The 23,725-nt window shown below is 37.3% G+C and overlaps 2 protein-coding genes across 2 annotated transcripts in view; one reads left to right on the top strand and one right to left on the bottom strand.

Moving 5' to 3' along the window:
* The first annotated feature begins 3,751 nt into the window (after positions 1-3,751).
* On the top strand, positions 3,752-20,310 carry EIF3M (eukaryotic translation initiation factor 3 subunit M). Its single transcript, XM_079708543.1, has 11 exons — positions 3,752-3,835; positions 6,281-6,413; positions 7,232-7,370; positions 7,655-7,778; positions 7,935-8,029; positions 12,855-12,938; positions 14,064-14,163; positions 14,791-14,872; positions 18,643-18,786; positions 19,601-19,661; positions 20,116-20,310. The coding sequence occupies exons 1-11, from the start codon at positions 3,794-3,796 to the stop codon at positions 20,234-20,236; spliced, it is 1,125 nt and encodes a 374-aa protein (XP_079564669.1). The 5' UTR covers positions 3,752-3,793; the 3' UTR covers positions 20,237-20,310.
* Positions 20,311-20,720: 410 nt separating this feature from the next.
* Positions 20,721-23,725, bottom strand: part of CCDC73 (coiled-coil domain containing 73) — a gene marked incomplete at both ends in the record, with an annotated part of 100,671 nt that continues 97,666 nt past the window's right edge. Inside the window, one exon of the mRNA XM_079707917.1 lies at positions 20,721-20,939. Within this exon, the coding sequence (XP_079564043.1) occupies positions 20,721-20,939 (219 nt within the window). The remainder of the gene's footprint in view (positions 20,940-23,725) is intronic.

Raw genomic sequence — 23,725 nt, 5'->3', positions numbered from 1 at the left:
AAAATAGAGCTAAATCCAGGTTTTCCAGAATTTTTTTTTTTAATTAATTAATTATTTATTTATTTTTGGCTGTGTTGGGTCTTCATTTCTGTGCATGGGCTTTCTCTAGTTGCGGCGAGCGGGGGCCACTCTTCATCGCGGTGCACGGGCCTCTCACTGTCGCGGCGTCTCTTATTGTGGAGCACAAGCTCCAGACGCGCAGGCTCAGTAGTTGTGGCTCACAGGCCTAGCTGCTCCGCGGCATGTGGGATCTTCCCAGACCAGGGCTTGAACCCGTGTCCCCTGCATTGGTAGGCAGATTCTCAGCCACTGCGCCACCAGGGAAGCCCCTTTTCCAGAATTTTTAATCATAAAGAACAAGGAGATATTATTAGAGGGAAAGCAAAATAAATAGTAAAGAAAAACTATAAATATTTGGTTGTATTTTTCAGATTAAAAAAATCAGCTAGAGAATATTGTCTTTCAGAAGATAGGGGACCTGTTCAACATCTTGGTACTAATTCATTTTTTGAAAGTGCCTAAATATGTTTTTAAGAAACTCTAAGAATATGATACAACAATAACAGGTTGCTATTGTGGCAGTATAAATGACAACTCTTATTTTATTGCCTTTAACACACCAGTTGACCTGTATTTTATTTTGGGCATAGGATAAAGTTAAAATTGGCCAGCTCAAATTTCAACTGGCTCCAGATTTCTTCAATTGGCTCCAAACTTTTTTATCTGAAACATTTGGAACATATGGAACATGCCATATATAGAAGAATAGACAATATTTCTTGTACCACTTGTCTAAGTTAAGGGAGATTTGTCTCCTTTAAAAAGGAAAACAAAAGTCCACAGAACACTTATTTTGTTTAACAAAATAGAGCTAAAATTTTTTGACTCATTTAAAAATCAATTAGATCTGAGATATTATTTTTAAATGAATATTAGTCCCCCTCATCCAGGCAACGACAATAGTGTTGCCACTTAAGATTAGTTTGTATTTTCTAGAGATTTATATAAGTGGAATTATACAGAATGTCTGGCTTCTTTCACACAACAAATTATTTTGATTCATCCATATTGTTACATGTATCGATAGTTCATCCTTTTTTTATTGCACAGCAGTATTCCATTATGTGAATATATAACTATTTGTTTATCCATTCACTTGTGGGTTTTTTTTGTTTGTTTGTTTGTTTTTTGGCTAGGCTGCACGGCTTGCAGGATCTCAGTTCTCCGACTAGGGGACGAGGGATTGAACCCAGGGCCACTGTAGTGAAAGACTGGAATCCTAACCACTAGGCAACCAGGGAATTCTCTTCTTATTGAGTTGTTTTTTTTTTTTTGCGGTACGTGGGCCTCTCACTGCTGTGGCCTCTCCCGTTGCAGAGCAAGGCTCCGGGCGCACAGGCCCAGCGGCCATGGCTCACGGACCTAGCCGCTCCACGGCATGTGGGATCTTCCCGGACCGGGGCACAAACCCGTGTCCCCTGCATCAGCAGGCGGACTCCCAACCACTGCGCCACCAGGGAAGCCCTTCTTATTGAGTTTTGAAAGTGCTTTATATATTCTGGATACAAGTCCATACCAGATGTGTAATTTGCCAATGTTTCCTCTTAGTCTGTGGCTTGTCTTTTCATTCTCTTAAGTGTCTTTCAGAGAGCAGAAGTTCTTAATTTTGATGAAGTCCAATTTGCCAATTTCTTTTCATTCATGGATCATGTCCTTCAGAGATGTATCTAAAAAATCTTTGGTCACAAACCCAAGGTCACAAAAATTTTCTTCCGTGTTTTCTCCTAAAAGTTTAATTAAAAGTTTTAGATTTTATATTTAGGTCTAAGATTCATTTTAAGTTCATTTTTCCATATAGTAAAAGTATGGATTTAGTTTCATTTTTCTCAAATATGAATATACAATTGTTCCAGCACCATTTGTTTAAAAGATTAAACTGCCTTTGTATCTTAGGCAAAACTCAATTGACCACGTGTAAGTCTATTTCTGAGCTCTCTTTTCTCTTCCTTCGATCTAATTGTCTACCTTGATGTCAATATCACACTATCTTGATTACTATTACCATTTTGCATTCCTACCAGCAATTTATCAAAGTTCCAGTTGCTCCACATCCTCATTAGGACTTGGTATTTTTTTTTTTAATTAGCTTTTGTGGTAAGTGTGTAGTGGTATCTTATGGTTTTGATTTGCATTAAAACTGGGTTGTTCTCTTTCTATTGAGTTTCCCATCTTTTTTTTTTTAAACTTAATTTTCCCTAATTTTCTAAACAATACCCATCTTGGGTGCGTATTAAGGCCTCCATGTTGTTTTTCTTGCTTTTTCAAATAAGAAGCAAGCTTGTGATTACGGCAAGTAGACAGTCTGCCCCAGAATGTTAGAAGGCATTGGCTTGAATTCAGGCCAAATTTTGCAGTCCCCTTGAGTTCCTCTTTCTCTCACACCCCTTACCTGATCTGTCAGTAAATCTTATCAGTTTTACCATCGAGAATTCAATCAATTTCTCACCACCACTCCACCATCTTCTCTTGCTCTGTCTCTGTAATAGATTTCTAACCAGTTTCCCTACTTAGGCCCTTGCTCAACTTATATCATTTTGCAACACACCTGCCAGAGTGATCCTTTACAAAAAAAAGGTGTTTGACCTCCTCACTCCTCTGCTCAAAACCTGTTAGAGGCTTGTTAAAGTCAAAACCAAATATTTTATTATAGCCTACAAGACCATGATCTGGCCATGGCTATCTCATCTCCTATTCCTCTCCTCCTCAAATCCACCCCACAGGCTTCCTTGCACCTGCCTCGAGTACTTTCCTTGCTGTCTTCTGCATGAAAAGCTCTCCTGTAGATTTCTCCATTGGTACTTTCCTCATTTTCTTCACTTGTCAATGACACGTGAGCCATCTTCTTTGCTCACTCTATCTAAAATGGCATGCACGCACACTAATACACACACCACCCCTTTCTCTGTTGTTTTACTGGTGCTAATTAACATGTTATATCACTATTGAATAACAGCTAATACATCCAGAGTTCACCGTTTTTAATTGCTTTATATATTAATTTACTTAATTCTCAGAACAACACCATGAGTTAAGTACTTGATCTAATTTTTCCAGAGGAAGCTGGAACACAGCGGTTTAAGCAACTGCCCCAAATCACACATCCATCAAATGGTGCAGCAGGGATTCCACCCCAAGAAATTCGATTCTGGAGTCTGTGCTGTAAAACACTATGCCATTCAGGGCTGCGTTTCTAATTACTTTGTACTGTTTGTGTTCTGTGTACCTCCAATGGAATGTAAGCTGCACGTGGAGGAGCTTATTTTGAAAACTACTGCTATCCCCGGGGTAGAGAGCACTGCCTGCTTGCTAGCTAGTCCCTCAATAAAGGCTGAAATGTGGGTTAAATTATAACTCGAAAAAAAACCGCCCCCAAATTTCAAAAGGGTAGGTGGGCTCCGCAAGGCGCAAGCGGGGCGATAATACGGAACACAGACCACACCCCACCTACCGGAGTTCGAGGAGACGAGAGACCACGCAGGAAGGTAGCCCCTTGCACTCGTGCCTCCGCCTCCGCCGCGCCTCCGCCCCCGCCTCGCCCCCGCCCCCGCCCCGCCCCAGCCAGAGCGCGAGCTGCGATTGGTCTCCGTGGCTTCGCCCGTCCTGGTGACCCCGCCCCTCAAGGCCCGCGCAGGCTGACCCGGAAGCGGTTGTGAGGCGCCGGCGCGCGGCCCAGCCCCTTTTTCCGGTTGGCGTGGTTTGCGAGCCGAGTGTCCCAAGTGCTCCGACCTTCGCCATGAGCGTCCCGGCGTTCATCGACATCAGCGAGGAAGATCAGGTATGCTCCCGGACGGCGGATGCCGCCAGGGTCGGGTGTAGGGGAGGCTTAGGAGTGTGAGGTGTCGAGTCGGGGCCGAACCAGGGCCGGGCGAGCGGGACGCCGCCCCGCGGAGCCCTCCCCGGAGCCGAGAGCCGCGGTTCAGTCCTCCACACCCCAGAGTGGGGAGGCCGCGAGGCAGGGGCGCGCGTTCTCGGAGGCCTGGGGTTGCTCGCCGGCCAGCACTCCCAGTGCTGGGCCCGAGGCTTGACGGCCAACTTCCTGGTCGGCGTCGGGACTCTTCCAGCCTGGAGTCACTGCTGTCTGTCGACACGGTACTTTTTGACTCATTGCGAAGGGTATCTGCTTCCGTCCTCCAAATGCAGCCACATCCGGAGTGGGAGGTGGCGAATCTTTAGACGGCGTAAGCAGTTCAGGGAAAAATAATTTGGTACTAAAGATCAAAATGGTTTTATTATTATGTGACCACGAGGGCACAGGTGACGCCTATTTTATATGTAGGCCGTATTTTATATTTTTACTTGAGCAAGAGTGAGAGTTCTGTAACCTGAACGCATAACGTCAATTCCATCCTCATACTTTGAGGCATACACTTGGTGAACAATCTTAATATTTTTAAATTTTCTGTTTGTGGTTTGCTCTTTGGTTTGCATGGCTCATGCTTCTCATTTTCCCCATAACAAAAGTTAAACTTTAGTTGGTGGGAGTTAAACTAAACTTGAAATGATTTTCTCTAATTTTGCAGAACTGAAAATTATTCTGTGAAGTCGTTAAGGGTTGTCATTTTGTATTTTTCTGCTACTCCACTAACATGGAAATTTTGGTTTCGATAGAAGAGAAAATATCAATACTAGTGTAAGATAACTTTTAGAATTGCAGATGTGATTTTTTTTTTCCCCTTGGTAGAAATGCAGACCTTCAGTCCTGAAGAGCAAAGTAAGAAGGGGAGAGAAAAATGGGGGAACAAAAGGCTAGGGAACGAGTTGAGCATAATTGGAAAAGAAGATGTGGAAGGAAAAAAAAGCCTATCTGAGTAGGAATGGAATCACGTTATCAGCAATTGGCTATTAGGTGACTGAAAAAAAGTGTTTGGCTTTTTTTCCTAACATGGAAGAGGGTTTGTAGATGCAGGAAGTTCTTGTCATTGATTATATTAGTTTTAAAGTGTCATTTCCATTTAGGTTATGCTAATGTTCTTGTTTCACACTGGCCATTACTTTTGGGTAAATAGGTGACTGCTTTGGGAGTTAAACTTTGGTTATATTCTCTGATTAGAGTTAAGTGGCGTTCAGAGTCCTTGTTTCCTTTTCTTTGCTTCTACCACTCCATAACCACCTGTGGCCAGTAAGGTTGACAGATGAAAACAATAAACTGTTGATTGAATAGTTTGCTTTGTGGGTACAAAGCAGAAACTGAACAGATGCCTTTGGGGGTTAGGGGGGAACCATACCATGTTTCCTTCATAGAGAAATATGCGGTGATATTTTTGTGCACTCTGATATGGTGAGGTTTGTTTTATGAAACCTTGTCTATGATACCAACTCATGTGAAGTTACTATGTTATCTGAAAGGATAGCACCATCAGAGCAACAGCTTTAATACACTTAGGTAGCCAGACATATTTGTGGGTTTAGAAATGTGATGCCTACATATTTACTAATGGTATCCCTACATCTCCATTTCAGTATCTTAAACACTGTTTGCATTCATGTGTGGTTGCCATAAATACCAAGTCCTCAGAAGAATAAGTTGTTAAATATTATATATGCATTAGAGTAGAAAATATTTAAATACCTGGATGTAGTACTATAATTGTGTTTTTATAGGTCCAAAAGTGCTTTCTGATCCAGGTATGCATTTTAAAAGAGTAATTACATCGTAGATGCAATTTGATAGAAACATTTTATTCAAGGTGACATTCAAAGGCATCACCTTTTTATCTTTGTGTCTCCCACAGCGCTTATCTTAGATGGGTCCTCAAACATTTAATTAACAAATGATTACTCTCTTGCCAGGGTAATGTCTGTAACTTTTTAAAGTATTGTGTTATGTAGACCTGAGAGTGATAAAACTTCTTTAAAAGAAATCAGATCAGTTATTCCCTTCCTGCACTCCCCCCCCACCAAAAAAAAAGCTTTGTGTTATAGTAGAAAGGTTTGTGCTGTATACTGGAAGTCCAGCAGGATATATAGGTGATGTGAGAGAAATTTGACAGTGATCAGTGTGGGTCATAGTGGATCTGTGTAGCCACTTGTTGAGGAAAACCTGTGGGGCTGTGATGGTGGATGAGCTGGGGAAAAGGCACTTTAACATAATTTAAAGTTATCATTAAGTGCTGTGTTTACATTTTATTTTTTAGAAATACGTCAGAATGGTTTGAGATCTTGTGTTTTGTGATTCATAGTTCGTTTTATAGATATATAGCAACCCTATTTGATTCAACAGGCTGCTGAGCTTCGAGCTTATTTGAAATCTAAAGGAGCTGAAATTTCAGAAGAGAACTCAGAAGGTGGACTTCATGTAGATTTAGCTCAAATTATTGAAGCCTGTGATGTATGTCTGAAGGAAGATGATAAAGGTTTGTCTTTAATTTTTTGTAATATTATTTACTAATGATAGGGGACCTACTTTTAAAACTTTCATGTGAATTATATTTGTTTTGTTTTAGACCTTAGAACTTTTAAGCACTGTTGCTTTTAATCTTATCTTTGCACACACTTTCAGTTTATTCTCATCTGTTATGCTCATGAAATAAGCCTATTTTGATGAAACATCTTTTTTACATGTTTTTTGAGTGTTATTGCACACGGTAAGTATTGGTAATTTCAGAATGAACTGAAGGAAAAAATGAATCTCTTCTTTTCATAAGGTTTAGATTAATATGAGATGGAATACAATTTCACGTAATCTAAAAGCCGATTTAATTATTTGGCTGATTCCCTATTTATTGAGATAAAATGGGAAATTTTGAAAATTGGGAGTCCTAAAATCTCTGGTTAAGGTTTGAGATTAAACTTGGTGTACGATTAGTATCTTGCTAGTAAAAATTGAAACTGTATACTACATAGACATGTAAATCAGTCTTCTGTTTTACTGGTTGAAAACCAAATCTTGGGTAGTAACTTCCTCCTTCTTCAATAAAATGTGTGAGTTGCTTTCTGAATGATAACTATACAACAGAGCTGGTTTAGTTTGAATTTATGTGCACTACGTTTTTTAGTATAATGCACACCACTGAAGGAAAAGTGTTCTTTAGAACTGCTTTACAGTAGCCAGAGTACCTTGTAAGTGTTTTATGTTTAATGGTCTTTGGTGTATTATAACACTGGAAATACATGTTTAACAAGATACATTAAATATTATAGTATCACTGTTGTGTCATCCATACACGTGTAGATGTTGAAAGTGTGATGAACAGTGTGGTATCCCTCCTGTTGATCCTGGAACCAGATAAGCAAGAAGCTCTGATTGAAAGCCTGTGTGAGAAACTGGTCAAATTTCGGGAAGGTGAACGCCCATCTCTGAGACTGCAGTTGTAAGTTAAGAACTGGAAGAGGCTCAGTTTTTCAAGGGGCTCTTCATGTTACTGTCACTTAATGGTTAAAAGCAAGAATTCTAGAACTTGACTGTCACCTGTGACTTTTATTGGTGGTGTGTCTTTGGACAAGTCACTTAACTCTCCTGTGCACCATTTCCCTCCTTGTAATGTGACGTTCTTAATAGTATCCCTTTCAAGTTTGTTGTCAGAGCATATAATCTCAATTTAGTCACCATAGTTACTGATCTCCAGCATTGTTTTATTATTTGTTTGTTAACCAGGCTAAGCAACCTTTTCCATGGGATGGATAAGAATACTCCTGTAAGATATACAGTATATTGCAGCCTCATTAAAGTGGCAGCATCTTGTGGGGCCATCCAGTATATTCCAACTGAGCTGGATCAAGTGAGTTACCATGTGAAATACTTGTTCTGCTTATAAGAAGTATAATTTTAGAGCTCAAATAAGAAGGAAATATGTCTTCTAAATGTTATCTTTTAAATTGTGAAAATATGTTCACTGTGTCACTAAATTTTCTCCTTTTTGTCAATCTCATTGTAGGTTAGAAAGTGGATTTCTGACTGGAACCTCACCACTGAGAAAAAACACACCCTTTTAAGGCTACTCTATGAGGCACTTGTGGATTGTAAGAAAAGGTATTCAGAATTAATGTACTGACTTAAAACATAATGGCAATATAAGTAGTTGAGACTTTTTTAAGGACAGGTAGGGTAAGTGATTTTGCTCTACTACATTCTCTAAGGAGTTGCTATAAATCTCTTTCTGTAAATTTCACCTACTAAATTAAAGATAACTGCAAAGTTTAAAATAGTCTTTCCCATCTTTAAACTTTTTAAAAAGCAAAACTTGCTTTTGTTCTAAAAATGGTACAACTGTTAATCCCAAAGCTGTGTGTAACATTAGACTAAGTTATTTAATGGTGCTTTGATGTCTTAGTACAGGGTAGTGCTATCACTTTTGTTTAATGGTGGTGAGGGTCTATCAGTCAGAGTCATAGTCAAAGTCTCTTAATATAAACAGTGCCCCTGAGATGAAGCTTTGCAATAGACTGTACTAAATGGTACTTAGTTGTGCTTTTGCAAGGTCTTGAGTTTCTAAGGCTTGTATTCAGCCCAGCAAACTTCATGCCCAAAATATTTATTCTTCATCCAGTTTATGGGTGCTACCAAATGATATATTTGGCCCAGTTTTTAGAATTAGGGTTGAAGGAGAATCCTACCATTTTGACCTGGCTTTTCAATTTCTCTTTTCACATAGTGGTTAAAAACTTTTAGGAAAAGTAATCAGTCTTCAGTTTAGTTTTATTGCACAATTTTTGTAGTTGCTTTCAGTGCTAGGGTGTTTAATATATTAGAGACGATCAATAAGATTAATGTTTCTGTTATGTTAAAGTAATGTAAAGTTTTTGCACATTATTTACATTTAACAATACAAGAGGAAATTATATTTTTGTTGTGAAAGTTGCAGCGTTTTATTATAAAAGAAGTTAAGCAGGGAATCTTGCATTAATAGCCTATTTCATTTTGTATCAGTGGCTACTGTCTGTTACATGCTAGCACACTTGTGGCAGCATTCTAGCCAGTTGTCAGTAACTGTTAAGAGTAGGTAGTTTTATATCGGACAGTCTCAAATGGGGAGGGCATAAAAGCTATTGGAGAAAGAATCCATATTTTAATATATGCTATAAACGTGCAGGCTGTGGAATAAAACTACTGGGATTTCAAACCTTGGCTTTCCTACTTGTATATGACCCTAAATGAATCTCTATACCTCAGTTTCCAACTTCAGAGTGGAAATAATAGTAGTACTTACCTCATAAGGTTGTTGAAAAGATTAAATAAGCTAATGTACACATGAAGTTCTTAAAATAGTGGTTTCATTATTGAGAAAGCACTCAGTAAATATTGGATATTTTATTCCTATCATTATCCTTTTCATTTTTTCAAGCTCATCTTTAAAAAGTTAGTCTTTTCTGGTACAGTAATTTAAAATGATGAGTGTTACTGTTTCCCTTTGAATGTCTGGTGCTTATCAGAGATGATGACTACTCATTGGATGGTTTCTCTAATTGCTGTTTAGTAGATCCTCAGTCTTTTCTGTGTAAAAAGGAAATAACTAAGGTAACGGTCTAAAGAATTACAAAGCTAATTCTCAGAGAAATTGAGATAAGACATCATTACCCATCTTGTGCTCTCCTAGACATACCCTAATGTTAACATATTAGGAAGTATCTGTAGCATTTGTCACAGGTGATCACTCTTTCCTTCTTGAAACACTTGCTTCAGTTGGCTTTCGGGGCACCTGTCTAGATTCTTTGCTTCATTCACACCTCATTTGTGGCTCCCTCCCTTCTTTGAATCTGCTCAATTTTTACCTCATCAGAAAGGCCTTCTCTGGCTATCTGTAAAAATAACAGTATTCCCCTACCCTCGCATTGCTTTTTTCCCCTCATCCCTATTTTATTAGCGGCCCCACTACACTTATTACTAACTGACATACTATATTTTCATGTTTATTATCTGTCAGTCCCCTCTATAATGTAAGTTTCCCAAGGGCAGGAACTTTTTGTTCATTACTAGCACAGTGTCTGACACGAGTAGGAACTTAGTATATAAGTGCTAAATGAATATTTCTGAAAAATGAACATGTTGCAAAAGCAGTGGATGTAAGAAGCAGTGACTTAAGGCAGTATGAAGTGGTGGTTTATGGAACTAGAGTGTATGCTCTTCCCAGAAGCATTCAACCCGGGCTTCTCTTCTGAGCTTCAGACCCTTATGTCCAACTGCTTTCTACCTGATTCTACTTAGATGTGGCCCATAGTTGCCTCAAACTCAATGTGACCAAAATGAATTTTATCATTTTCTCCCTCTAAGTTAGTTTCTATTTTCCTAAGCAAGACATGTTGAAGTGGTCTTCTGTTTATTCTCTCTACAATGGTTTTGTGAAACAGAAATTTCAGCCTATCATTCTTTAGGTTTACATTTTTTTTAGCATACAGTACAGAATTCTTAGTTTGGCATATAAGTCCTTTCTGACATGGGCTCCTGTTTATTGCAGTAGCATGGGCTTGGTGAATGTGATGATAATACTCTTGCCATTTTTGTATGGTGCAGTGACAAACCACAAAAACTTTGTTTTCTTTATATGGATATTCCCTCCCTCCATTTCTCTCCCTCTTTCTCACATACACACAGCCCTATACCCTTCCTCTTGGTATATCATACCCTAGACATAGTGAACCTGTGTCAGCTGCAAAAGCATCCATGCTCTTTCCCAGTCTGAACCAGAGGCTGGTACCTATTTTTACATGGCCTACAAGCTAAGAATGGTATTTACATTTTTAAGTGGTTGACAAAAAAAATCAAAAGAAGGAGGATATTTCTTAGATTGTGACCATTACATGAAATGCAAATTTCAGTGTCCATAAAATTTCATTGGAATGCACCCATACTTATCATTTATGTATCATTTTTATAGAATGCACCCATACTTATCATTTATGTATCATCTGTGGCTGCTTTTGCCTAGACTTGAGTAGTTGCGGCAGAAACCAGGTGGCCTGCAAAGCCTAAAATAATCATTGCCTGGTGCTTCATGGAAAGTTTGCCTATGCTTGGTCTAGAACTACACTCAACTCCTTTTCTCTGCCTGAAATGCTCCTGCCATATTTACAGCATCCTCTACTTTATCATGGCAATTCACACGATTGGCTAAAAGGTTTATGAGGTTTTAGGCTCAGTGAAGGCTAGGAACCTTGAACCTTGTCTGTCAACCGTTGTATTCCCAGCCTGTTGGTAGTGATGGGCCCTGAGTCGATGAATGCTACCTGCACTTAAGGAACTAGGGAAGGATGGTTATTCAAATTTCTGTCATGCTGCTGATTTAAATTTTAAGATTTGGTTTTTGTCTAGTACACAGAAAATGGTCTTTTGTTGTTGTTGTTTGGTTTTTTGTTGGTTTGTTTGTTTCTGCTTCTAAATAGAATTCTGAGAGTTGCCTTGCCCTCTTAGTAAGAATGCTTACATTTATGGGTGCCCCCTTCATGATTTTGTTTATATTGGTGGTTGATGAGTGCAAATTGTGTAATATCTTCTGAGTCCTCATTATATGTCAGATATTGTGCACTTTAAATGGACCTGTTTATCTGATCTTTGTGAATTCAGATTTCTTTAACTGATAAGATGTATTAGAGTGAAGTATATATACTATGGTTGCTGAAACTGGAAAGTGTGCCTATGCTTGCAGTGTGGCACAAGATAATAATTTAATTGAATCCTGGCTTTGTGGGGAAGTTTTAGAGTATCATTTAAGTATTTAAAATAAATGGTATAGCTCTTACTGATTTTACCCAGGTTGAATCCAGATGTGGGGGGAAGAAGCGCTTTTAGAAAATGAAAAAAGGGGGTGGGGAACTGTTTCTCCTACTTAGCAAACTTAAGCTTTCTGTAACTGGCTGAAGATTCATCAGTTTAGAGGAAGAAATGAAGGGTGAAGATAAACATTTACAAAGAGTTCAGACTGAGAGAATGCATTTAAATATTTTGTACTTTTCACTGCAGTTAAAATTGATCATCTACATAATTCTAAGGATGATTCAATTGGAAGGATATCATTAGTAGAATTATTTAAATATCTGGTGTTGGCTCAACTTCAGCTGTACTATCCTAACAGTTTCTCAGACACAAAACCTTTTTCTCACCTAGGGCTTTTTTTTTTTTTTATTATTATTTTTTATTTTTGGCTGCGTTGGGTCTTCGTTGCTGCGCGCAGACTTTCTCTAGTTGTCACGAGCAGGGGCTACTCTTCGTTGTGGTGCGTGGGCTTCTCGTTGCAGTGGCTTCTCATTGCGGAGCACGTGCTCTACGTGGGCAGGCTTCAGTAGTTGTGGCACGCGGGCTCAGTAGTTGTGGCTCACAAGCTCAGTTGCTCTGCGGCATGTGGGATCTTCCCGGACCAGGGCTCGAACCCGTGTCCCCTGCATTGGCAGGCGGATTCTTAACCACTGTATCACCAGGGAAGTCCCTCACCTAGGGCTTTTATACCTGGTCTTCTCTCTGCCTGGAAACTCATCCAGCCCCCACCTTCTACCTCTAGTACGTTTCATGGCCAATTATTTTACATCCTTTAGATCTCAGCTTACATGTCATTTCCTCAGAGAGAGACTTTCCTTGCTCATTCTATATGAAGTAGCCTCCTCTTTCCTGTCTCTGCTCTTGTAACTCTATTACATCACCATTTATTTCCTTTATGGCACTTAACTTGTTAGTTGTTATTTTTCCTTAGTTGTCTCTCTTTCCTACTAGAAGGAAAGTTCCATGACTTTTTCCATAGTGGAGGACTGTGTCTCTGGGTCACCATTGTATGTATCATCAACACAGTACCTGGCACTTAGTAAATATTCTGAATGAATGGATAGCAGTAGTGATACTGTGAAATTCCTAAAGCTGTATTTCTTTTTAGTGATGCTGCATCAAAAGTCATGGTGGAATTGCTAGGAAGTTACACGGAGGACAATGCTTCCCAGGCTCGAGTTGATGCCCACAGGTAATGTTAAACACAGTGTTCCAGTGATGACTGTCAGCAGGGTAGAGGTGAGCTACACCGTTAAGTCATACAGCTGAAGTCATGTTTGCATCTACCAGTGATCCAAAGCCATTTGATACCATGTGTGCCATGAGGATTCTAATGTAGATACCAAAATTCAAGATTTGGTGTTGAAAGAAACCAAAGAATGCATGTGAAATAGCCACATGGTGTTTGCTGTTTGGGGTATTGCTGCAGTGGGGGTTCCCAACCTGAGTAGTAGAACCTAATCTTTGGTTGATTTTACCTTAATATTAAGGTACGTAGATGAGGAAAGGCTGGTGGCTTTCTGTAAAAATTAGCTCATTGCTAATGGGAATAACTGCTTCAAACAGTCCTAGATCTATTTAGTAGCAATAATAGTCAGTTTTTTAAATCTATGAAATGGAAATTATGATAACTTCTTTATAGGGTTATTCCATCGTTGATAAAATGGGTGTGATACTACTATATGTCTCTCAGGGTGCTGTGAGGATGAAATGAAGTAATACATGTTAAAGCACTTACCTTAGTGTCTGGCATAAATAGTAAAATACTGCTGCTGTTTTATTCTTTGATTACTTCGGTGGTACTTTCTCTCCAGCTGTGTTTTTGTCTACGAGTAACTATTATTTTAATTTTATTTTATTTTTGGCTGCGTCGGCTCTTATTTGTGGCACGTGGGATCTTTGTTGCCGCATGTGGGATCTTTTGTTGTGGCGCATGGGCTTCTCTCTAGTTGTGGCGCATGGGCTCTGTAGTTTGCGGCACACAGGCTCTCTAGTTGAGGGCACAGGCTTAGTTGCCCCATAGCATGTGGGATCTTAGTTCCCCGACCAGGGATCAAACCCACAGCCCCTGCATTGGAAGGCGGATTCTTAGCCACTGGACCACCAGGGAAGTCCCTCTACGAGTAATTTTATTAAAATGGACATCACTGTTAGATGTATTGGCCTGTTGTAAGCCCAGTTTTGTAGCTTTTTTAATGCAGTGTATATTGAACTCATAGATATTTTACTTAATTGAATATATTTTGCAGTCTGCAAAGGCAGTGAAAAGTACCTAAATTTCAAGACTCTGAGCTTGGATTTTTGTTTTCTAATTAAGGTGTATTGTGCGAGCATTGAAAGACCCAAATGCATTTCTTTTTGACCATCTTCTTACTTTAAAACCAGTCAAGTTTTTGGAAGGCGAGCTTATTCATGATGTAAGTAGTTTATCCTTAATGTTAAAAATATTTTCTCCTAAATCTAACATACTGAACCATAACTCTACTTTGTATTAGTGAACATGACTCTTAGAGAAATATAGAAAGAGAAGAACTATATTCATTTTTGTATCAGGAACAGACTGAAATTTAGGACTAGAATTTAGCTTTTCTCCAACCACCAAACACATGCCTGCTGTCCTTTCTCCCTTTCCTTCATCTCACTTGCCTGGCCATTATGAACTTAGAGAATACAAATTTCTTCTTAGTATATAGTGTCAACTATACCCAATTAGAAAGATAAATCTGATATTTAAAAAACAGATGAATGTACTTTTCAAGTGCAATTATAAATACATTTTGGATTATTTCTATTTGTACTGTGTCATTTTCACCATCTTTTGGGGTAGATCGTTTAGAGGACACTGTATTTACTGATTCTTTCATCTAAGTGAGTTTTAATGAAAGGAAATTTAGATGGTAATTTGATCAAACAGATTGAAATTTCTGCTTGAAGGAAATGTGGAGTCTTGTTGCTGGGAGTCAATGTCTTAAAAGTACCTTAAGTATAAATCTTAATTCTATATTGAATATTGTATCTTTGTCTTTTTGTGTTTATCTGTATAGCTTTTAACCATTTTTGTGAGTGCTAAATTGGCATCATATGTCAAGTTTTATCAGAATAATAAAGACTTCATTGATTCACTTGGTAAGTTGTGGGGATTTTTCTTTGGAGGGGTAGAGAGAGATAGGAATGAAAGATCCAGCAAATATGATCGTGGCCTTATGTGTAGGTTACCCTAACCAGTGGTGTAAAAGATCTTATTCCTTAGATGCTCGGTGATTTACATTTTTGGTACTTCTTTTAAAAAGCCATAGTCACATTTGTAGCAAATAGCTTTTTTCCTTCTAATATAGTCTTTTATACTTGGTTCTCCCCCTCCCCCCATTAACAAATTATAGAAGTATATATATACTGTGTTGCTAAGCACATCTACATGAAGCTGAAGATAGAGTTAGAAATGGAGTTGTGATTTTGTGTGATAGGAGAAATTTTCCTAACTACAGTTTGTTGAAGACAGCATAGTAAGTTTAAGGTTTATGATTTTTATCTTGGAGTTTTCTTTCTAGACCAACAGAGTTCAGTAAATGTTGCCGAATTGAATCTTATCCTCATTGAGCAAACTGCATAGTATATATTCAGTATTTTCCTTCTGGAGCATGTTTTTATCATGCTAAAATTAAAAAGGGAAAACTTAGAAAATCTGTAGTTGAACAGGTTTAAATTGTTCTAAAACTGCCCATTTTTTGAGAGTGAAGTCAACTGAAGCTAAGGTGCTTTGTTTTTCTACGGGGCAATAATCAGAACACATTAGAGGCTAGTTATATTTTCCATATTAAAATTGAATTTAGTTTTCCTGGTTGGTTGAAGTGTAGATAAAGAATACATTTATAATCTACTTTGATTATACTATTAGTCCTCAATTTGGTAATCATTAATTCCTGTCACCTGTAAATTTTGTGCAGCCATTGGAATTGGGAAGATTGAATTATTCTGAACATAAGGCGTTTGAAATACACCAAGATAAAGTAGATGCAAGCGTGTTTGTGTTGAATGCTTTGCCAGGTGCACTAGACCCAGAAAACCACATTCTGTCCCAGTTAATTTGTTTCCTGGCATGAAGCTATGTGATGGAATGTTAATGTCAGCAAGCTCTTTATTTACGCACCAAAGAAAAAGGAGTAGTAATTAACACTTTGACACTCCCCCATTGATGTGTAATTGACTGTTTCAAAGGAGCACTGGTTCATAAGCTATTGCATGCATTAAAATTACGTTTTCTATATTGCAGCATTTTAAGACAGGGGTCAGTGACAATGCAGAAATTGCTCAGTGATGCACATTTTTTTATTACTGCATTAAGGTTTTGACATATTAGTAATGAATAAATGTTTCCATAAAATTAGATTTTTTTATAACTTTAAAATTGAAATATGACAGAACACTGTGACTTCCTCTTTGAAGGTAATATTCTACTTTCATGAAACAAAGCACAGCTTCCTACGAGTCTAAACTCAGACTTCACTAGCTTAATATAAGTTTGATTTTGAGAACAAGAGTCCTAAAGGCTTTAAGTTTGGTTCTTTGTTTTACTTTAAACATCAGTTTGAAATGTTTTTAAATGCAGGTTTCTATGTGTTAGATCATGGTTTTACATAATTCATTCTAGAAACAATCTTCATTCCTCTTAAGTTTTTTGATTTACGGTAAGCTTGTCACTGCACAGGGCGTAGCAGTGAAACAAATCTAATTTCTAAAGTATTTTAAATTATATATTAAAAATTTTAGGAGTTTCTATCATTTTATCATATTAAAAGAGGACTAAATATGTCCATTGAACTGGTAATGTTAAGGAACTTTCTTATATTGCCACATATTGAGACAAATCTTTAGTATTCTCTGTGATAGAAAAAACATAATAGAATTTCTGTGCAAACCAGAAATCAGATTCCCTATTTTGCCTTTTGTTTCTCGCAATCTGTGCAAATTAGCAACCATTTATTGGAAATTTGTTTTTGAAAGATGTTTCCGGGAAAACATCTTACTAAAAGTTTATTTTTGTTTTTTAGATGTATTAAATATTTATTACAGCTGAAAGTCTGGTTACAAATGTCTAGGTTCCACAGGTGGCATCAGTTTATCTCACAACACTTTATTAACACTGACAACTTGGGCCAACAGTAGCACTATCTTGTGTCAACTGAATTGCCCTAACATGTCCACATGTAATCTGGTGTTATCCAGTTGCTACCTTCTTGCTTCGGAAAGTTAATCAGCATCTAATTTGCATTTGTTAATTAGGGTTAATGTGCACTAATTGATTTTTTGATGCTTGTAGATTTCCATTAAACCTGGTTAGCAGTACTTACTTGGGTACCTCATTCATTTGAGTTATGGTGATCATGTTTTTGTTGAATCTGTGCCAAATAGAAAGCCTGCATCATAATTACAGCTAATTAACAGACAATTATGTCCTATATTAATGGGTTTCCCTAGTCTTCTGCTAATATTCTGAATGTTATAAATTTCAAATATATTTATGGAGTGCTTAGAACTTTTTTTTAACAGTACAAACTTGAGGCTCTTAATTACTAGGGGGTACGTGATTGGTCATTTGCTGAGTTTACAGAAGTTGAAAGTTTAGAGAAAAGGAACGTGTTACGTATTTCTAAATTAACTTTAGAAATTTGTTTTTTTTTTTTTTTTTTTTTTTTTTTTTGCGGTAGGCGGGCCTCTCACTGTTGTGGTCTCTCCCACTGCGGAGCACAGGCTCCCGACGCGCAGGCTCAGCGGCCATGGCTCACGGGCCCAGCCGCTCCGCGGCATGTGGGATCTTCCCGGACCGGGGCACGAACCCGCGTCCCCTGCATCGGCAGGCGGACTCCCAACCACTGCGCCACCAGGGAAGCCCTAGAAATTTGTTTTTATAATTAAGAAATAGCATCAAATCAAGTGTGTTTGTGTGTTATAATTCAGCTTCTATTTAGGAATAGGTAATTTGGATATTCAGGATTTGTAGGTATTTGTATTTCTAGTTATTGATTTTATAAATGGACTTATTTTCTAGGCCTAGTACTGCCACCTTGTTATTAAAAAGTAAATCACTTAATCTCTTTACTCCTCAGTTTTATTGTTTTTTTAAAGTGAAAGGATCGGGACTAGGTAATTCATTGTTCCTTTAAGGTTTAACAGTTTGTGATCTGAATAATTGTAGCAGAATGTTTTATTAGAAATTATAAGGCAAAATTTGATTATTTGTACAGTTTTTCTACTTTTGCCTTAAAAAGAACAGGTATCACTGTTAATTTTATCTAGTACTAATCATTTAAAACCTATAAATGTTAAATACGCTTTTGCAGTTTTGATTTTTAAGTATTAAGTCCAAAGTGGCCTAAAGGGAAATGGAATATTTTCATAAGTGAATGTATATTAAAATATTTTAAAACTCCATGTTTGCCAGTAACATGGACACAGAACAAAGAGTAAGTAGATAAGGAATCTTGTGTTTAAATGGAGAGCTATTAGTAAAAGTAAGTTTAATTCAATTAAATAAGAATGTTTTTACGAAATGTACTTTGTATACTTTATCTCCTAAAATATATAAATAAATATTAAAAATGTAAAATGTATAAAACTTAGGGCCTAAAAATACCATTTTATAGCTTATTCTTAACTTTGAATCTATCACCTGTGGCACTGAAGCAATAAAGAAATGTAGTTACAGAAAAATAATTTTAAATGCTTCATAATTTAATTACGGGGTTAGTTTATGGTTTGTAAATATAAGAAGCTTTGTGAAAATTACTCTGTATAAGTACCCAAACACAGTGACTTCCACAATTTTACACAAGAGTTGTAATCATGCAGGACTGTAATTAGTATGGATACTCATCTGGCTTCACTACTGTGTTACTCAGGCCTACTACATGAACAGAATATGGCAAAAATGAGGCTACTTACTTTTATGGGAATGGCAGTGGAAAATAAAGAAATTTCTTTTGACACAATGCAACAAGAACTTCAGATTGGAGCTGATGATGTTGAAGCGTTTGTTATTGATGGTAAGGCAATTTGAACATTTTCGTTTTTTCCTAGAATTTCTCTTCCTACCCCATGAAACATAAGATTTTTAATCTTGAAGCTGAGCTTAGTAGATTAGCAGATTATATTTGTAGCAGAGTGAAAAAGTTCAGTGGAAATATAAATTGCTATGTGGTTTTTGGTGTGTGTCTATTCCTTGAAGTCATGTAGAACAAAGGCCTTTAGGCAGTATATCATAGTGGTTAAGAGCCTAGATTTTAGTATTAGACCTGTGTTTGAGACTAGGTCTTCCTCTGTGAAACAGGAATGTAGGAATTAATTTGTGGTTGTGAGGGTTAAATGAATTAATGCAGGTAAAGCACTCACCTCAGTGCCTGGCACATAGTAAATGATCTGCAAATATTACCATTACCAATATTTTATGACTGGCCTAGAAATAGCACCTTCTTCCTCAATAATTACATTATAAAGTGGCTTAACTGTTAATTAGTATTTTTAAGAGTAATAACATGTATTATAATATCTTAAGACACTGGCCCCGTTCCCCCCCCACCCCGCCCCCATGTGATTTCAGAGAACACCAGAATTCTTAATGAAAACCGTATGTGATATTTAATATAGATAGGCACAGCAACCAGAGGACAAATTCATGGCCTTCCTTTTGGTTGCATCACATTGCTGGGCTTGTTATTAAATTCAAAGAGCCTGTTTGTAAAATAATGTTGGAAAACTGTAAAGTTTTATTATGGCTTACTTGGTCACAGTTTCATACCTTAGGCTGTTTTCCTTGGGAATATTCCATACAACATGTCATGTAAAACATCTTTTTTTCAGCGGTAAGAACTAAAATGGTGTACTGCAAAATTGATCAAACCCAGAGAAAAGTAGTTGTCAGGTAAGACACAATACTTTGCAGCATTTTGTAGAACAATTTATTCTATTTCACTTAAATGTTTAGAGAACCAAGGTGGTGTTAGCAGTTGACTGTAGTTAAATAGTTGCTATTTATCATAATTTTATTAAAGTTCAGACTGAATGTGATTAGCTTATTTAATGAAAGAGTCCTATTTTCCAGCACATTTCATTTAATGGCTCAGTACTGGCTAGAATATTAATGACTTCCGTGTCTGGTTTATGTAGTTCAGGAAAATAGATGGTTTAGGATCAGTATGGCAAATAAAGGTTTTTAAAAAAATAAGCTTCTAATCATTCTTACAACTCTACATTATGTCTTCTCTGTGTATTTAACCTTGCTTTTAACTAGATACAAGTGTGTAATATTGTAAAATATATATATATATATCAGAGGATAAAAGGTTGAGTAATAACTTTGTTTTTAATTTTTCCAGTCATAGCACACATCGGACATTTGGAAAACAACAATGGCAACAACTCTATGACACACTTAATGCCTGGAAACAAAACTTGAACAAAGTGAAAAACAGCCTTTTGAGTCTTTCAGATACCTGAATTTTTATGCTATATAATTTTGTTCTTTTTTGGAAAATCTAAATCATAGTAAAACATTATAGCCTGAAATCTGACTACAGTCTGGATAGTTATTGTCTCAAATTTAAAAGAAATCACAATCTTCAGAGCGTACAAAGTAATAAATTACAAAGGGTCACTACGTCTGTTTTGTGTAACACATAAGTTGTATTCTGTAAGGAAGGGTTTTGGAGTGTGCAGCAAGAGCTTTGATGAAAGTATATGGAGGAAAGACAGATTTAATTAAGGGAAACTGAATGCTAACATCAAACCTTGCAGTCTTAGCTATCTTAAATGAAGCATTTACTAAGAGAAAACGTTAACAGTAACACAATTTCATCACAGAAAAAGTTGGAAAACTGACTACAGCTGTAAAGTTGTAGATGTAACAGTCGTATTCTAGTCTAAACCACATCAACATTTCAATTAAGTCAGTTCACCACTGAAAGCATTTATCAACATTATTTTAATCAGTTTTTCCTACCATCTCTTCTGCTTTTCTTTTTTTAGGTTGGTTGTCATTTTCGGAGCTTAGAAACTTTTCAATTTCATTTATTTGATTTGTTACCAAGCTCTGCCAGTCATCTTCACCAGTAGAAGACGCAGCCAAACCAGTAGTGGTTTTGATCTTGATTGCCTGAAAATGGCTTTGTGGCAGGGTTGATTTCAGAGGCTTTGTTTTCACCTAGGAAATACCAAACTTGTTTTACCAGTGAAATTTTTACCCATTTTCTAAACAATCATCAAGTTTCAAGAAAATCCTTAAGCCTCTGCAATTATGAGTATGTGATAAAAGCCACCGTTTTCTTGGCTAATTTTCAACAACTACCTTAGTAATTTTGGCACCAAAAAACTATAAAATGTGAATCTGTAGGCTTATGTAGTAGCTCTTCAGGATCCCTAATGTATTCCAGGAATACCACAAACGTTTCCTTAAAGGTCTTAAGCTTATATTGAAAGAAAACATTTAAAACAGTGCCGATAAAAATCTATTTTGTGTTCTACTCCCCTTCCCTTCCCAAACATGTCTATGTTTTGTAACTTTTATCAAAGCCAGGGGAAAATTTAAAATGCTAACGGAAGTAAACTGCCATATAAAAACTGCCTTTTACTTCATGTTTCCTCTTACGCTTCAGAACACCATTGTTGGAGAAACAGGAAAGAGCAATGAGGTATTTGGAAGCTGGCATGTTTCCAAGGCACCACATTGGGTCGTACTTCTAATACCGTGTTAAATAAGTTTTCCATTTTAAGGTTTCTTCTGATTATAAAATAATTACTGGAAATTTAGAAAATAGAGAAAAGTGTAAAGAAATTAAAAATCACTAGTAATCCACGATCCAGAGAGATCTGTCAACATCTTGGTATTGTTTGCTATTAGTCTTTCTATTAGCGTATTTGACCATTCTATCTATAGAATTTTATATCTTGGTTTTTCCCTCTGTGAGTTGTTTCCTAGGTCATTAAAATTTCTCATAAGCAAATATCAGTGGCTGCAAAATACTTCTTATGGATGTGTGATCATTTAACTATGCTATTGTTAACATTTATTTCCAATTTATCCCTATCAAAAATTAATTTCTTGAAAAAAATCTTTTATGGTCTTCTCAGATTCTCAGATAAAATCCTCTGTTGAAAGGGGATATATTTTAGAGGTATGGAATAGGATAAGAATTAGATTAAAATTTCCCAAGATTCCAGCCACCATCAAACATTTTGATGTAAATATTCAGGACTCCTCTACATACACACTTGCAAAAAATTTGTATCAGGGCTTCCCTGGTGGCGCAGTGGTTGAGCGTCCGCCTGCCGATGCAGGGGACACGGGTTTGTGCCCCAGTCCGGGAAGATCCCACATGCCACCGAGCGGCTGGGCCCGTGAACCATGGCCGCTGAGCCTGTGCGTCCGGAGCCTGTGCTCGGCAACGGGAGAGGCCACAGCGGTGAGAGGCCCGTGTACCGCAGGGGAAGAAAAAAAAAATTGTATCATTTATATCATTTTCTATGTTGGGTAAAAAAACATTTTTAACATTTCCCTCTAGAAAGAGCATGGCTCCATCATATTCCATGTTCCATAATTTAATATATTGTTGGACATTTAAGTTGTTGGAAAACATTTACTGTTATAAATTAGGCTATAATGAATGTCATTTCATAAATCTTTGTGAAGATCTTTGAGTACTGCCTTACATTAAAATCTTTTCCAATCTGATAAAAATGGCATATTTGTAACATTGTGTTTTCAAAGTGAGATTATATAGTAATAATTTTTTAAATGAGTTTAAATGTTTACATTTAACCTCAGTTCCCTAAAGGGAACTTGTGGATTGCTCTGTTGGGTTCCTGAGAATTCTAGTCAGCCACCAGTCCCCTCAGAGTCTTAGCCTCTGATCCTTAGGGTAATGCTGGGTTCATATTTGTCTGATTGCCTGTGTTCCTATGAAATAACAGATGAAAAAAGTATCAGCACAGGACCACCAAGAGACCTTAAATCGTTTAACTTTTGTGGGCCTCAGTTTTCTCAGCTTCTTTTAGTTACAAAATAATGGATAAAAATGCGCATAAATGTATATTTCTCATAATGTCTGGCATATAAGTGTTCAGGGTACTTCATGTATCTCACAGGGCCAAAATGAATGTTAGTCATCCATGCAACACTGAGAACCTGCTTCCTAAGTGCAGTGGGCAGTGTGTCAGTTCCATGCACTACTGAGAATAGTTACAGAGAAATAGACCAAATCTAAATGTAGGTTGCTACTGATTTTGGAGTAAAATGATTGATGATCTATATAACATAATGGTCCTATTTTGCCAACAAAATGCTTGAGGCGTTTTGGTGCATTTGATATCAAGTACAAATGACCCAATTTTCCAAAATCCTGATTCTTTGACTTTTAATCTTGAAAAAGGAAGGAGACATTTATAAATATCTGCTTTAGTTTGTTTCCCTTTACCTACTTGGTGGGAGGGGCAGGAAGGATTGGCTGTAGAGAGAAACAAGGTGTAATTTTAAAGTTTACACTTAATAAAACTTGTCTGATTTAGCTTAATTTAGGTTTTGCAGCCTACAGAAGTAATTCTAGCTACTTGGATGCTCCCACATATCTTTGCTCCTTCCTTTCCTTCTCATAAGAATCACTTGCCTCCTAACCTCTCTCTGCCTGACTCAAAAGATCTACTCTGGCCTAGAACTTGCCCTACCCTGGTGGGTGCATTTTAAAATTTAACGTAAATGAACCTAATATCATTGACTGTGTAAAATACGTGGCTTTCTTTGCTTACTCTGGCCCCTCTCTCCCATCCTCATTCCTGGGTATAAGCAAGATTGCAGCAAGCTACCAACCTAACCCCTGCTCTAAGAATAAAAAACACTCTTCATGTTGCTCTGGATCTGTAGGGGAAAAGTGGATTAGCTCATAATAACTACCCAGAATTTTACAGGATTGATGTGGACAGTATGCATAAAAATAT

The sequence above is a fragment of the Hyperoodon ampullatus genome, assembly GCF_949752795.1.
Source record: "Hyperoodon ampullatus genome assembly, chromosome: 7".
NCBI lineage: Eukaryota > Metazoa > Chordata > Mammalia > Artiodactyla > Ziphiidae > Hyperoodon > Hyperoodon ampullatus.
This window is presented reverse-complemented; position numbering and strand designations above follow the sequence as displayed.

Excerpts from the sequence above, each read along its gene's own strand:
- EIF3M (XM_079708543.1), top strand. The coding sequence starts at position 3,794 with ATGAGCGTCCCGGCGTTCATCGACATCAGCGAGGAAGATCAG. Across the intron at positions 6,414-7,231 it reads TCTGAAGGAAGATGATAAAG|ATGTTGAAAGTGTGATGAAC; the intron begins GTTTGTCTTTAA and ends ATACACGTGTAG. Across the intron at positions 7,779-7,934 it reads TTCCAACTGAGCTGGATCAA|GTTAGAAAGTGGATTTCTGA; the intron begins GTGAGTTACCAT and ends ATCTCATTGTAG.